Source organism: Gouania willdenowi, chromosome 7, assembly GCF_900634775.1.
Source record: "Gouania willdenowi chromosome 7, fGouWil2.1, whole genome shotgun sequence".
In the NCBI taxonomy this organism is placed as follows: domain Eukaryota; kingdom Metazoa; phylum Chordata; class Actinopteri; order Blenniiformes; family Gobiesocidae; genus Gouania; species Gouania willdenowi.
This window is the reverse complement of record NC_041050.1, coordinates 5,471,008-5,486,369: the sequence shown is the minus strand read 5'-3', so window position 1 is coordinate 5,486,369 and position 15,362 is coordinate 5,471,008. Positions and strand designations below refer to the sequence as shown.

At 40.0% G+C, this 15,362-nt stretch overlaps 1 protein-coding gene across 14 annotated transcripts in view; it reads right to left on the bottom strand.

Moving 5' to 3' along the window:
• The window catches only part of LOC114467420 (membrane-associated guanylate kinase, WW and PDZ domain-containing protein 1-like), a 126,178-nt gene that overhangs the window by 78,274 nt on the left and 32,542 nt on the right, over positions 1-15,362 (bottom strand). For 13 of the 14 annotated variants that reach the window (XM_028453700.1, XM_028453705.1, XM_028453703.1 and 10 more), the window contains exon 2: positions 8,734-8,850. In XM_028453700.1, coding sequence (XP_028309501.1) covers positions 8,734-8,850 — 117 coding nt within the window. Of the gene's footprint in view, positions 1-8,733; positions 8,851-14,044; positions 14,100-15,362 lie in introns of those variants that run through there. The other variant, XM_028453711.1, reaches the window with a different exon arrangement.

Below are 15,362 nucleotides of genomic sequence, written 5' to 3'. Positions count from 1 at the left end.
CAGTCCCAGGATGTTGTTTTTGTTTTCTGTCCAAACCTGATTAGGACATTGAGAGATTAAGGTCACAAAGGTTGGCCGAAGAAAAGCTGGTACCTGGCAGCACAGGCCTGTACCTGCATGGATATGCCTGGGAAACCTGACCACAAACCAGGGAGCTGCCCTGAGGGTAGAGGATGGCACGTTTCTGTTTGGGTTCACTAAACTCAAGCACTCTGTGCAGGTTGTGGAAGAGATCAAACCATTTCTTTATGAAGTTTACGACTAAAAGTACTGATTTTTCAAAAAGGAAAAGCACACATGCCAAAGTGGGGCCTCCAACTTTCCGTGATGGCAGGAATCAGACGAAAAACTATGGAATTCACTTCCTGATACAGAAACGCCAATATTGTTAATAATTTCTAAACTATACTGTGTTAATTAATCTTTTCAACAAAATCGAAAGGACTTCACAATATGAAAGGGACCAAGTCCTCACCTACATGTTTTGGGGCAATATCACCCATTTATACATTTATTTTGCTGTAAAACAGATGACCTCATGTCTAGCAACTGTAGCTAAAACAACAGACGACAAATCTCGTGCAAAATCACGCACTATGTAATCTTGCGTGATTTCAGCGCACTTCTGCACCATAGAAATATTGAGTTAACTCAATTAACCAGTTTAATAGCTGGTAATGTCATTGAATTATGAAAAGCAGAATAAATGGGAACGAGATGGAAAATGAGTAAAACTCTAAAACGGAATTGGGGAAATTTTGAAATAGAAAATGTGAGGCTTTACTAAAGCTAGACCCAAAAGATTCCTCTAGTGTAGCTCAGTGGAAAAATATTTGACTCATTTAAAAGTTCATTCAAACTAAACAAATATACAGTGTTCATTAAAATTAGCTTTATAATTGTTGGATATTTACAAACCTTTTCCAAACTGTCCAAATTCCAAACCTTTATGCGTTTACAGTGTGTAAATGTATCTTTAAAAAACAACCCCAAAACCCAGATTCTTATAGTAACCAGTAGATCAGTAGAAAAAGGCAGCGTCAGGTCAAGTTACATAACGGTTACGTCTTACTAATTTGTGCCAAAGTCAAATGCAAATATGATGTAGTGTAGCAATAAAATTGTAACCACCTGCCTAAAAATTCAATTTATTTTTACTGTTGTGGCATTCCTTGCCTTTTCCTGTGTATTTCAACTTTGAGCCTTGGAAGCAGATCTGAATATAATTTGGAAGCAAAGTAGACATTTCGCCATTCATATGTCCCTTTAATCAACTGTGAACCATTTCAATAAAAAATGCATACAATGCATAGAAAAGTGGTATATGTCAAAGCTGTAAAAATGACGGAACTCTAACCACCGAAAGTCCTTTATTCCAGTGTTTTCTAATGAACCCATAAGTGGTCCTAATGTTATGGCCAACTTTTGCGCTATCCATGTTCTTGGATTGCCAGGGAGACGATGCAAAACATGCAGCCCATAAAACGAGAGGCTTGGTTTGAGATTTAAATATGCAAACCTGTTGGACAGACTGATGAAGCAATGGGTGACGTTTAGCAAGAAGCTAAACATAAATCATCATGAAGAGATCGAGAAGGTTCAGGACAAAAAGATAACTCAAAACCAATGTAAAAACTGTTGCGTAAATCTGAAACTGTAGCTAGGGTGATCAGACTTCCCGATTAACCCGGGACAGAGTTACGTCCCGTTTCCTGGTCGATTTCCGTTTAAATGGACGTCTGGTCTGTTGCTGCTGACAGAAAAGACTCTGAAAGTGCATTTAGCTTAAAAACGTGATCTCTGTGGACTGTGAGCTGTCAATCAAAACAGTTGCCATAGTAGCGCTTGCAATATAAACCAAATTCAAAAGCTCAAAAGTCTTCGTGTTTGCAACTCAATGCTGATTGGTCGATGGCATTGACAATATTACTCGTTCGTTTCCTCTCATGCCTTCTCCTTCAACATGCCGAAAATGAAAAATAGTCTTCTTTTTTTGTATTATTTAAAACAAATTTATATTAACTTAAAATGTTTTTTTACTGATGGCCACCATAAATTTTGATTAGCCGTTACAATAATACATTTCATTCAAAAGGAAAAAAAAAGAAATGTAATTAATGTGACCTTTTTTCATTACAAATAAAAGCATATGCAAATAGATTTTTTTGACATTCTGTCGTGTTCTTTGGTTAAATTACTGTCCTGGTTTTGAATTTTGAAAATCTGGTCACCCCAACTGTAGCTCAAAGTAACTCCAACATGTTTAGAACTTATCGGAGCTAGCTAGCAGGCTCACAGGCTAACAGGCCGCAAAAGCAAATCAACACCCAAATTATCACAAAACACTCACTCACTGACAAGTCCTCATGATAATAGCAGAGAATCTTTGTGCAAAATTATCTCCTCTCTTTTAACCTGACGAATAGTAGCATTTAACAGCATTTATCCCACAACAACGCTAGCAGCTAGCAGTAGCAGCCTACGAAGCTATGCTTAACCTTAAGCTTTGAGTTTAAATTTCCATTTGTGGAAAAGACATCCAATTTAACGCTGTGAGACTTGCCGTCCTCCGCTTTTTTTCTAATGTTACGAAACAAAAAAGGCAGCTCATTAATGGAAGACTGACTGCATTATATTGACCTTTATGGCGGGGCTAACAACGATGTTTACACCCTCACTCCTGTATTCACCAGATCAAAGGACGGTTGTCTTTCATGAGCTGGGATTGGGTATTTGAATGACAAAAACACTACTGTGTGTTACTCTACAGTCCCTGGTTCGTCAGAATGGATGAGGAAATCAGTCTTATGGTTGTAAATGCAGCTAAAATCACAAACAGAGGATGTATTGTGAGACTTGTGTCATGAAAAAAAGGCCTAGAGGTGATTTTTATGAACACAACATCATGCAGGCATCACACCAACCTTTTAAAAAAAGAGAATGTGAGGTATATTTGGCCTGAATGTGCGACGTGAATCACTGCCTGTCTGTCACTGTATCTGTAAAACATGATAAATGTAGCTCTAAAAACATCAACGCATGCATTAAACATTGAGCTTACACACACGCACGCACACACACACACACACACACACACACACACACACACACACACACACACACACACACAGAGTCCTTGTAAACAAACACAAATGCAGGCTTTGTGCATAATTACTGTGTGAGAGAGAGAGTACATATTTGATCAGCTTCTTTAACCAGCTCGGAGGTTGTTTTTCTATCCGTCGCCGTTTCTGGACGGACTATTGCACGATAACGTTGGAGACGTTTGGTCACATGGACGAAATATGACTAGTGCGTATGTGAAAATCGGGCAAACAGAAGCTGGGGCCCACTCATCCATTACAAGAATGAATGGCCATCATTAGCATGAGGCTCCCAGGCAGCACCCTGCAATGCAGCGACACACACACACGCACGCGCACACACACACACACGCACACACGCACACGCACACACACACACACACACACACACACACACACACACACACACACACACAATGGCGAGTGCCACGCTTCCCCCTGCCGTTCCCCCAGAGAAGCCCTTTTGTTTGAGCAGCATCTGGACCTGACCTCCATGTATTCAAGGCTGATGACCCCCCTCCCTCTCTCTCTCCCTGTTCCCTCTCTCAGCCCCTCTCTTCCCCTCTTCTCTCCTAGCCTAACCTCTTCCTAAAAACCTGCTATTTCTCCACAGCAGCCCACCACCCCCTCTCCTCTCCCCTCTCCCCTGTCCGTTCTCCACACACTGATACTCCCTCCGTCTCTATCTGAGGACACCAGCCATCTCTTGCATCTTAAAGAGCAGCTCTGTGTATTATGGGCCTGTATACAAAGCCTGTAGGGTGAATTAGAAAACCAAAGAGGGAAAAAGCACCAGGGTTACTGGCCATCTGTCCCTGTACGGTTGGACGTGTACATGCTCCGAGTGTGCATGCATGCACCCCCCCACCCTCAGCTTCCCTCACATAATTCCACCCCCCCTCCCCACCTTTCCTGATTCCCGTAGCCTATATACAGCACCAGCCGTGCACACACACACACACACACACACACACACACACACACACACACACACACACACACATACTCTGCCATGCATACATTACAGACATTGGATGACGGATGCTAGTGAAAGCTGTGAAAAAATAAGGCAAGATCAAGGAGCTGCCACTTGCCTGGAGCCAGGGAATCAACCCGTAATCCTTTTTCTTTGTGCGAGCGGCAAACAGAGAAATTTGTCTCCCACAATGATTTTCTCCAGATCGTCAATGGAGTGGAAAACAAGGAAGCAAGGGAGTGAAAGACAGCTAGGATGGAAGGGAGAGATAAAAGAGAGAGGAAGAGAGAGAGAGAGCAGGCGATAGATAGGAGGAGATGGAGAGTGAGAGCAAGAGGAAGGAGGTAGTGGGAGCAGCTCTAGTGTGACAGAGGAAGGCAGCCGCCACCGCCAAGCCACAGGGACGCTGACACTCACTGGAGGATTTGAAGTGAGGAGAGGAGAACGAAGCAGTGTTGGAGAGTGAGAGAGAGGAGGGAGGGAGAGAGAAGGGAAGGAGGGAGGGAGAGATCAGGTGGGGGAGGGAGGATTGGTTCGCTCTATGGCTCAAACGCTGGGATAACACCGAGATAACCCTCATCCACGAGCAGCAGCTGTAGACGTGAGAGGCAAATGAATCCCATGAGAGAGCAACTTCTCTATCAATTGTGACATTTGCTGCACAACAAAGGCCATCTGTGGAAGTACGGGGGCTGGGGCCGGCCAGGGAGGAATGGGAGGTTTTGATTGAACAGGGGAGCGTTTTTGTCTGTAAACACACACATACACACACATATCAGAAGAAAAAAATGTTTTGGACTGTGGAGAGAATGGCACCTGTTTGAGTCAAGCACAGGGAGCAACACATATACTCAGGAGAGGGGGGGGACACACAAGGGAAGAAGAAACAAAGAAAACACAGCGAGCTGGGGAGTGTGGCGGTTATTGGACTGCTTTTGTCACTTTGCCTCGTCATGCAAGAGAAATATTTGCATGTGTGTGTCCGCCACAGAGCAGAGGTAAAAGTAATGGATTACAAGTACTCACGTTACTGTAATTGAAGAAAAAAAAAAGAAGTAAAGTAATTTGTTACATTTCTACACCTAACCGTTACTGAGTAAATTGTTATTTTTATGTTTTAAAATGATAAACGGACATTGTGAAATTACAAAAAATGAAATGACCAGACAGTAATCAAACGTATCACATCATTGCTGCCAGAGGCGAAAGTAACGGATTACAAGTATTCACGTTACTGTAATTATTTTGAGAACTATTTAATTGAGCTACTTTTTACTTGTACTTGAGTATTTCATGTATGAGTTATTTGTATTTGAGTTCAATTTCAATCAAGCAAGAGTACTTCTACTTGAGTAGTAGGATATATCAGTACTCTTGTGTTTACACCTCTGAAGAAGGAGAGATGAAGATGAATAAAAGAAAGAGGAAGAGACTGTGACCAATGATGGGTTTTGATCCTTTCTTTAAGAAGTTGTCATCAGCAGAAATATAATAAATTCATCCTAAAAACCAACATTAGGCATTTTAGAAAGATTCCATTGAATATCAAACAAGCTGTTCTGTTTCAGCACATGGTACGTCCTCATTACCACCAACATTAGCACTGAAGTTTAGATAGAGTCCGCTGTGCAGCTTATCGTTAACTGGTATGAAACCCACTGCATCCGGATTGTGCTTTTCGTCACAATTTTTCGAAATAATATGGGTGCCCATAAATTTGAACCACACTGTATTGTTATAAATGGCGATATAAACGTCTTCCAAGCCTTTATGCTGCGTTCACACCGAACGCGTTTCGGCGTCAAAACCGTACCTCACGCCCGTAATTGGACACTTGTGCTCATTGAATCAGACGCTTGTCACCAGCGTCAAAGAAGCTCTGGACGCATGTCCAAAGAAGTTGGGAAGAAAGCGCGTTGAGGGGAGGGGCTTCTCTGTTGCCAGTGGTGTTTATACAATGGATGATATTATGGCAATCAGTTACGTTCTTTATTCACCCAGTGACTATGAAGTGGTGGAGAACATTATTGTGTTGAGAAGGCGGTGTTTCCGGTCAGATGTATTTTGGTGTGACTCAGTGTGTGCACTGTGACGTTAGAGGGTTATAGAGAAGTGTGGGTGAATGGAGAAAAGTTTGGAGTTCCTTGCTGAACACGCCACCTCCGATTCCCGTTCATCGGCTCTACATTATCCAGGGAGTGGCTTGGCTTTATTTGCGCCTTGGCGCCATTTCTAGATTTACCAGAGCTGCGCTCAGACGAGAGTCACTTTCCGCTACTCTCTATTCCAGCAGAAGAGTGCCTGCCCATCTGTCTCTGGTTAGTGTTTTTTTTTTTTCATTATTCTGAATATGTCACGGTTGGGGAAAGCTCCTGATTGTTCGACGAGCCGCAATATGCCCCAAAAGTTCAACAATCCCAACTCAAGCGTCGGCCGCGTTGGAGGCGCCGGACACACGTCAAAATTCAAAGCTTAAAATGCGTAGCATCCGCCGCGCGTAAAGATTCAAAACGCGCCGCACAGGAGGCGTGGGACCTCTCGATGCTCCTAGAAGCACGTCCACCGTATATTGTCTTAAACCTGATGCTTTTGATGCGTTTGGTGTGAACGCGCCATTAAAGTCCGAATAATCCTGGTAACATGACCAGGATGGTTTATCTAGATAAGTGCCAATTTCTGGCAAAGAGGAAATCTGGTGGACGTTTGCCTTCTCTGCGTGCTCTTGTTTGGGTAATGCTTTGTTACATACATAATAAGTAAGACATTTTTAAAAAAAAACTCACTGCAGAACTTCTGGAATTAAGGGTGTCTGGATCCGATATTGACATCTGCCTGATATCGGCAAATTACATCGGCCTATATTAAAAAATATTTTTCTATTTAGTTTATTTAATTGTACAACACTCATAATGGGTGTAGGTTCAAATGTATGTAACCCACTGGTTAATTATAAATGACATTAACGTCACCTGATCAAGGCTTTCCTAGCATTCCACACAACAAAATAAGTAATAAAAGTATGTATGATTCTTGCTGTTATCTTATTATGTCGTGTTCAATAATTTGTCACAAGTGAAACAGCAAAATAAATTAAAAATGTATCTCGTGTCCCCTTAGAGCATTTCATTTGTTGCAAGTTTGGGTCAGTCCTCTGTTATTTGCATGCAAAAGCTTGTCCGTCATCATACTGCCACACTTTGCAAAATCCCAAACATGGTCATCACATAATCAGGGAGGAATCTATTTTCACTATATCAGAACATCATAATCCCAGGCAGGGCACTGGGGGCGGGGCTCAGAGAGTGGGATTTACCAGTCACATGACTGAGCCAAAGAAAGGACAGCCAGAGATTGAGAGGCAGAGAATAAAGAGAAAAAAAGATGTGTAGACGTATCGATGGATGGATGTAGATCTCATCAAGCCAACACACAAAAAAAACCACACACAAAAAGAGAAATTTGTGTTGTCGCCACTATAGAGGATAAAGACACATATATGAACATGACACAGAAGGAAAATGAAGTGGACTGAGTTGTCCTGTGTGTTTGTGACGTCACTAAGCCCAGCTGTGGAGCCATTGTGCAGCATGTTTGGCATGAATCTCTTTCTGTGATCATATTGAAGCAGCTGTGAAAACGATGCTGCAGGGAGGTCAACACCAAAATGCTTTAAATGGGATGTAACAAGGAAAACTACAAAGACGAGTGTTTAAGCCAGATATGGGCAACTTCTATCAGAGAGGGGGCAACAAAATTGTGATTGTCTGATCCAAGGGCCACATCATCAACATTCATGTGTTTCATAATTCATTTTGTCTATTGTCTCATCAATATGGCAAATATATGTAGTGACATGATTTTACTGTGCAATTGGTAGATGGCTCACTGTACAACACTTGTATTTATCTGTATTATATTTGTATATGTGTTCATTTTCATTATTATTTTTTTCTGGTGGTGTGCACTTGTATTTAATCCCTATTTAATTAACAGTCTTTATTTAAAAGGAAAAGAAAACATTTGTTTTTCTATGTTTTTAGTGTTTCTTCTTTTCACTTGAAATATACTGGAGCATCTTATAAAAAAGGAATTTTCCCCTGGGATAAATAAGGTATATGTGATCCTGATTCTGATGTTCCCTTTTTGTGTGTTTTTCAAGTCATTATGTGTGTTTTTGTTGGATTTTTTGTGTTATTGTTTCGTTGGCATTTTGTGTGTCTTTAAAGTCCTTATGTATATATTGTTGTTTTTGTAGTCATTTTGTGTACTTTAGTTGACATTTTGTGCATTTTCTGTGTTTCTGGAGCTTTGTGCGCTATGTTGGGCTTCATATAACTTCACACTTCATGAATTATAACTTTGTTTTGGGGGCTGCACAAAATTTGACAGAGGGTTTGCATGTGGCCCCTGGGCCGCCATTTGCCTATGTCTGGTTTTAGCTCCTAGGAAGTTTTACATGAAGAGAAAGAAATAAAACCACCAATTAAAACAATTAAAACAGATTTTTTTTGTGAAAAAATATTAATTAGGTCATGGGGTAAATAAGACAAAAAGAGTGCACGGGTAAAGAAATATATCCTCGTCCTACAGCTGCCCTACTTTAAGCAGCCACCATCGCATCATCCAAAAAACCCGACTTTGTGTGTTACTCACAAGGCACAGCGTGGCGATACAGGTTGGCTCGGATGATTTTCTGTAGCTCGTGGTCAGGAGACGACTTCTGGAACCTCAGGCTCAGGTAGTGCTTTAGGTCTTTGTTGAGTTTGTGTCCTGGAATACACAAATACACACATGGAGTCACCAAACAACCCAAAGCATCATCAACCCTCATATTATCATTGGGGTCAATTTCACCCCAATTCAATGTTTACCATTGCTTCATATTTCATAACTTTTCCCTAATTGAGGGGCACAATTGATTAGGCATTAAATTATCAGGATAATATGCTTTCAATGTGCTGAACACATATTGCACGCCTTGGTATTCCTCTGGGCTCAATTTGACCCCCAAGCTGTTTTAGTTGTGTATGACATCATATCATCACCACAACCAATAGGGTTCATACTCTTGTGGTCATTAATGTTGCCAGTAAATTTACAAATATTTAAATGAAAACTATTCAAGTTAAATTAATTCTAATGTAAACGTTTGGCCTGATGGTGGCGCTAGAGAACAGGCCACGGTTTCGTTATCAAGGGTTTATTTATGTATTCAACAAATAAAAAAAAGTGCCTGACACAAAATCATTCTCTGGAGGCAAATATCCCTGGGGTCAGATTGACCCCAATGGTAAATTGTGTTAGTGATATTTGAGGATAACAGAACTGTCAATTGTTTCACTTACTGTATTTAACGGAAAGCATAAAACCACTGAGTATTCAAGCACAAATATCCTCTTAAAGGCACACCACAGACCTTTTGACCTAAAGACTTATTTGAAATGATTCCTCAGACCAATATACAGCACTTGACAGTATCAATGCTCCGAGCGGGGTTCCCCTCTTGAAATATTGACTATGTAAGTTTGGAGAGACGAACCGTCTTTGGCCTGGAGCCGTCTGGTGAATACCTGGAGAACGTTTCACTTTACGGCAAGTGACCACAGGGTTGGATATACACCTAGTTCCTACATGACGTCACAACATTTCCCAACACGGGAGGTTTTCCTATATACAGTATATATTTTTTTTTATATATATATATATATATATATATATTTTTTTTTTTTGCATCTGCTGCATTACTAGAATGCTTGACCATAAATAAGGCTTTGTATACTGTATATATATATGTGCCAAGAACACTTATAAATCATATTGTGCTTCAACTGTTAATATGCTTTGTTTATAACCTTTTTAAAAGTCTTTTCGACTCAACATTGACCTCAGACTAGACGTAGTTTACAAACTGGCCGACTATCCTTTTTCTAAGAGCCAAGAGAGACTCCTCTGCTGTGATACGAGGCCGACAAGAGGCTCCTCCCCAAGGAACTGCTTTGCCAGTTCTCCCAGACATGGATGATAAATTTGGAGATCATTAAATGGTCCTAAACGAGACCCTGGCGTGAGAGCAAGCACTGACCATCTGGCCCTATTGTGAGCATCGGAGTTGTGTTCAAAACCAGCCTGCAGCATCGGGCCGCCTAATTGGACAAATGCTGAATAATCCAGCCAATCAGAAACTCTTTTAATGAACAAACCAAACCTGTGCCAGACTGTACTGATCTGCTTTGCAATTGGACTTCTTTTATAGTACAAATCACCTTTTTGTTTGTCCAACTGAAAACCTGAAATCCCTTTAAATGTCACAGCTTTACTGAACCAATACAATGCAATAGATCTCACTTGTCTGTAAGGGCCTATACTACGAAACTAGATCATTATATCCTGGATTTATCTCCGTTAGCGGGCTTCACCTAACCACACATTGTCTGTCAGACCGAAGCTGTCCTACTAATCTTTATTACAACTCGCTAGGTTTAGCAAGTTGTTTCCAGCCTGGTTACAGGCGCGTTCTTGAGACAGGGGTGGAGACTATCAATACAGCGTCAGACCAATCACAATCACAGAGAAACTGTGGAGAGCAATTTACGTCACAATTGAGGAATAATTCTTTAAAATATGAAGAATTAAAATCCATAATTCAGATCAAAAACAACACTGTTGCTCCAGTAAAAGCAACAAGTAATTAATGCAGGAATTGATGAGTGTTAATGATTAAATTAGTGAGATTATAAACGGAGAATAAACACACTGATCAGTTTCACTTTCCCTTTTACCTCTGATGCTGCGTTTATACAGATCAGCCTAAATCATATATTTATATTTCATGTTATCTTACAGGACGGAGGCTCTTTGCATCACCCCAGAATACATGAATGAATGAATGAATTATTTAATTAATTAATGACTAAATTAATTAATGAATGTATTGGTCTGAAAGCGCACGCAGGCTTTATCAGCTGAATTAATTTACTTTATCAGTCCATCAGATAAAAATCTTTATATTTCCTATAGGATGTCATTGGTAAATTAAAGGATTGCATCGTCTAAATTTTCTCTCTCCTGTCAGCATCACATCAGATCCACACAGAGATGTGTTCACAATTATCCTCCTTTTATTGGACAGGTCGTTTTCTAAGAGAACTGATTGGTCAGGAGGCGGGACATTAGTACTTGCTCTCAGATCTTATCCAGAACAAAACCTGGTCCCGACCAGGTTAGTCGTTCAGCCTAAGTTACCATAGTGATTTAGCTTCGTAAGACGCTAGCGAGCTTCGTAGGACAGCACACACTGGGTTGCCCGTCCGCTCTGTCTCAGGTGAAGGGGGCCGACGGCGGCAGCGAGGTCAGGGAGTAGGGGGGAACACCACCGGATGCGGCGAGGCTGAACAATCACAGTGAATAGTGCACCATTAACCCAACATTAAACTACCATATTGTGGTCTTTTGGCTGTAAACAGAGGCTAACTCGTTTCAGCTGCCCACAGCAATGGCGCCGGGTTGGGAAATGTTGGGACGTCATGTAGGAACTAGGTGTATATCCAACCCTGTGGTCCCTTGACTGCCGTAAAGTGAAACGTTCTCCAGGTATTCACCAGACGGCTCCAGGCCAAAGACGGTCCGTCTCTCCAAACTTACAGTACATAGTCACTATTTCAAGAGGGGAACCCTGCTCGGAGCATTGATACTGTCAAGTGCTATATATTGGCCTGAGGAATCATTTAAAATAACTCTTTAGGTCAAAAAGTCTGCGCTGTGCCTTTAAGAGGAAAAAACTAATGAGTTTAGAGTTTAAATTTAACTTTAAAAGTCTGTTAAGAGTCCGTTATAGTGCAAACACAGTTTCCTCTTAAATAGGACCAAACTCTGTTTTAGGGTTGAACTATTTCATCATCTTTCCCCGTTTATGTGAATTTATTGGCTATTAAATGTCTCGAAAATTGACCAAACATGCTAAATAGGATTAATAGTAGGGGTGGAAGGATACACTCAAGCAACAATTTGATTCCAATCCCGAATTTAAAAAAATAAAAACTCAAATCAATGATGCAATTAACTCCTTTCAATTTAAATACATAGAGATCATATTTTGGAGAGAAAAAGTGATTAGTCAAATTACAGATTCTTATTCTTGTATTTAAATTGTCTACAGTTTTTTTTTTTTTTTTACAATTTTTAACTGTTTGAACCAAAATAAACTGCACATTTATTAATTTATCAAAATGTAAAGTTTAAAAAATATATATTTTTTAAAAAGATAAAATAACAAAAAGACAGTCATCAACATCTCCAGATTGGTTCTCATTATAACTCACAACCTTTACCTAAATGTCCTAAATCTAACTTGGATGTTTACATTGAAAAAAATATTATCACATCAGAATAAAAAATTACTATCTTAAACGTTTTCTAAGAAAAGCTGTGAAAGAGTAAAAAGAAACGGAACAAGGGCAATAACTCCAGAAAAAATAATTGCGCGCTTCTCATTTTCAAACTCCATCAAGGTATTTGATAACCTAAAGCTACACACCGAATTTGGTTATTGTATCTTAAACAGTTTCTGAGAAAAGCTGTCCACTTTAACTCGGACAAACGGCCAGATCTCAAACCTATATTCCCTTCCACACTTTGTGGCGGGGGAAAAAAATACAAGAAAAGGTTACCATCAGGTAAAATTATCACCATTTAAACTAATACACCATCTGTGTACCAGAGCCTTTTTGCAGATTTGAATGCATCATAATAATCTGAACCTTAAAAATACACTTCAGATGAGGCTTTCAGTCACAGAATAACATGATCACTACTCAGACCTTAACACATAACGAGCAATACCGAAAATTGTAGCGAAACCGAAAACCGAAAATGAAAAAAAACCAAGGCCGAAAACCGAAACGTTGAAATAAATTATTAAGCAAATGATTAGTCCCATTGCACGTATGACTCTGACTGTGTACTAACCTCACTAAAATTAAAACATTGCAATTGTATACATTGATATGAATGCTTTAAAGAATAAATCAATTACAAATATGAAAATAATTATTTAGCACTGACGTTCCCACAATGCACAACATAAAATAAAATAAATAAATGTTTCACTCATCCCCACTCATACATTAAATAATATTCAATCACCAGTTTTCAAGTGAAAAGTAGCATGTAAATGCATGATATTGTCCCAAATCGTGAATATGAGAATATTCCGTCATATTGAGGCCAGATTTTACATAAAGACAGAATGAATAAAAGGGGCAATGCTTTCAACCATTTCAGAACATGAATTTCGTTTTTTCCATCCGTTTTCTGCAATCATTGAAAATCAAAGGCCAATTTATTATCACTCTATCATCAGATTGCCAAAGGTAGATTGTGTCCCTGCAGAATGAAGGGGTTTGGTGCATGATATGGATAGTACGCGTTACAATAATGTAAGAATAAACACAAGCATAGAGAAAGGCTGCACAGCACATCAGCATCAGAGCAGCTTGTTTTAACAGTCATCTGCCCTGAGGAGTGGCCCAATGGTGACATCATCATCTGACAGCCTCCTTCCACATCCGCCTCCTCCCCGATGCTCCACATCCACTATATAAATACTGAAGCAACATGGACAGGGACGCATCCGACTAAAAAACAACAACATCCAACAGAATACAGTGACAGGGAGAACATACAACACCAGGCCACTGAGGAATTAGTGCAGATGAGAGGGAAACATTTACATTCTGCCAGTGTCAGAGATACCTGAGGCAGGATGGAGATGATAGTTAGCTTAACATGTAGCATGTAGGCTAATAGCAATAACACATAACAATGCAACCATAGGGTCTTTTCTGCCAAGCAGTGGAGACACTGGCTGTGGTTTATCTTTGGCTTTCTTCCCAAACCTCTATACACACACACACACACACACACTGTGTAATCCAGTGCAAGCAAAGCACAGTCAGGTAATTGTTACCTAGCAACGGCCAGTGCTGACGACCATCATTAGGGTCCATGCCAGGCCAGCAGAAGTGAGACTGTAAGAGGAAAAACCACTACAGCAGAAAACATGCACACACACACACACACATATGCACACACGCAAAACACACAAAAACAAACTGAATTGTGTCTCATGTGATACCCTGGTATTCAGATTTATTAAAACCGCTTCATACGGAAAATAAAGTATGTTATGTCCTCCAGTCGTGGCTTGTCTTGTCAGTTTTGCTGGCACAGACAGTATTCACACACATAATAATAATAATAATACATTTTATTTGTTATTGAGATTTAAAAAGGAGGTAGGTAACCTTTTTACTAAAAACAGACTGCTGTTGGGAACAGACCCCCCCACACTCCCCTTCATGAGGGCACATGCAGCTAGAAAAGAAGCGGGATGCTTAGGTGTCGCTCTCTATCAATGAGAAAGTCATCAAATATTCATTATTTATGAGGATTAAAGCAGCTTGGACCAGAGATTACACTCGCACCACTGTGTGTGTGTATCTCTCTGTGTGTGTGTGTGTGTGTGTACAGTGTGCACTGTACTGAATATCTCCCGGCACTTTCTAAATGACTTTAATATCAAAAATGTAGCTTAGAGAACTCTGTAGCTTCTTGTCGACGTGACATGATATGAAAAATAAAACAAAATCTAAATCTATCACAGTCCTGTGGATAACGCACGTTAGAAAACAGACACGCAACAACCACATCAGGAGAGCCGATACACATGGATTCAGATAATTAGATGCTGTATCTGAGTTTAATTTTTATTGTTGGCCAGAAATTGTCAAAATGTATCACAAAATGAGATGCAATACCAGTTAAAATATGTATATATGTATATATATTATATTTAGAAACAACCACATCAGGAGATACACGTGGATTCAAGTCTTTTTTTCTCCACCATGTACAGGTTTTGTGACACACCTCCACCAACTGCCAAATATTATCTTTGAAAGATATCCTCACTGTACCAAATGTATTGGCATCACTATTTTTTATTTTTTTGAAAAATTGCAATAAAATGCACAATCTGGATCTGATCAACATAACACTTGGTGGAGTAATTGAGAAACCAACCCGACACAACTGAGTCCAATTTCATAAAGATCGATCAATAACAAACCCAGATATGATTTTCTGAAATTTTGCCAACGATGAGAGAGAGAGTGATTCAAAAATGTGAATCTTCCACGGTGTAAGGTCTTTTTTGGATTAACATTCAAGTACTTTTGACATAATCCTGCTAACAGACACTTGGTGGAAGTCATTACATTCTTATT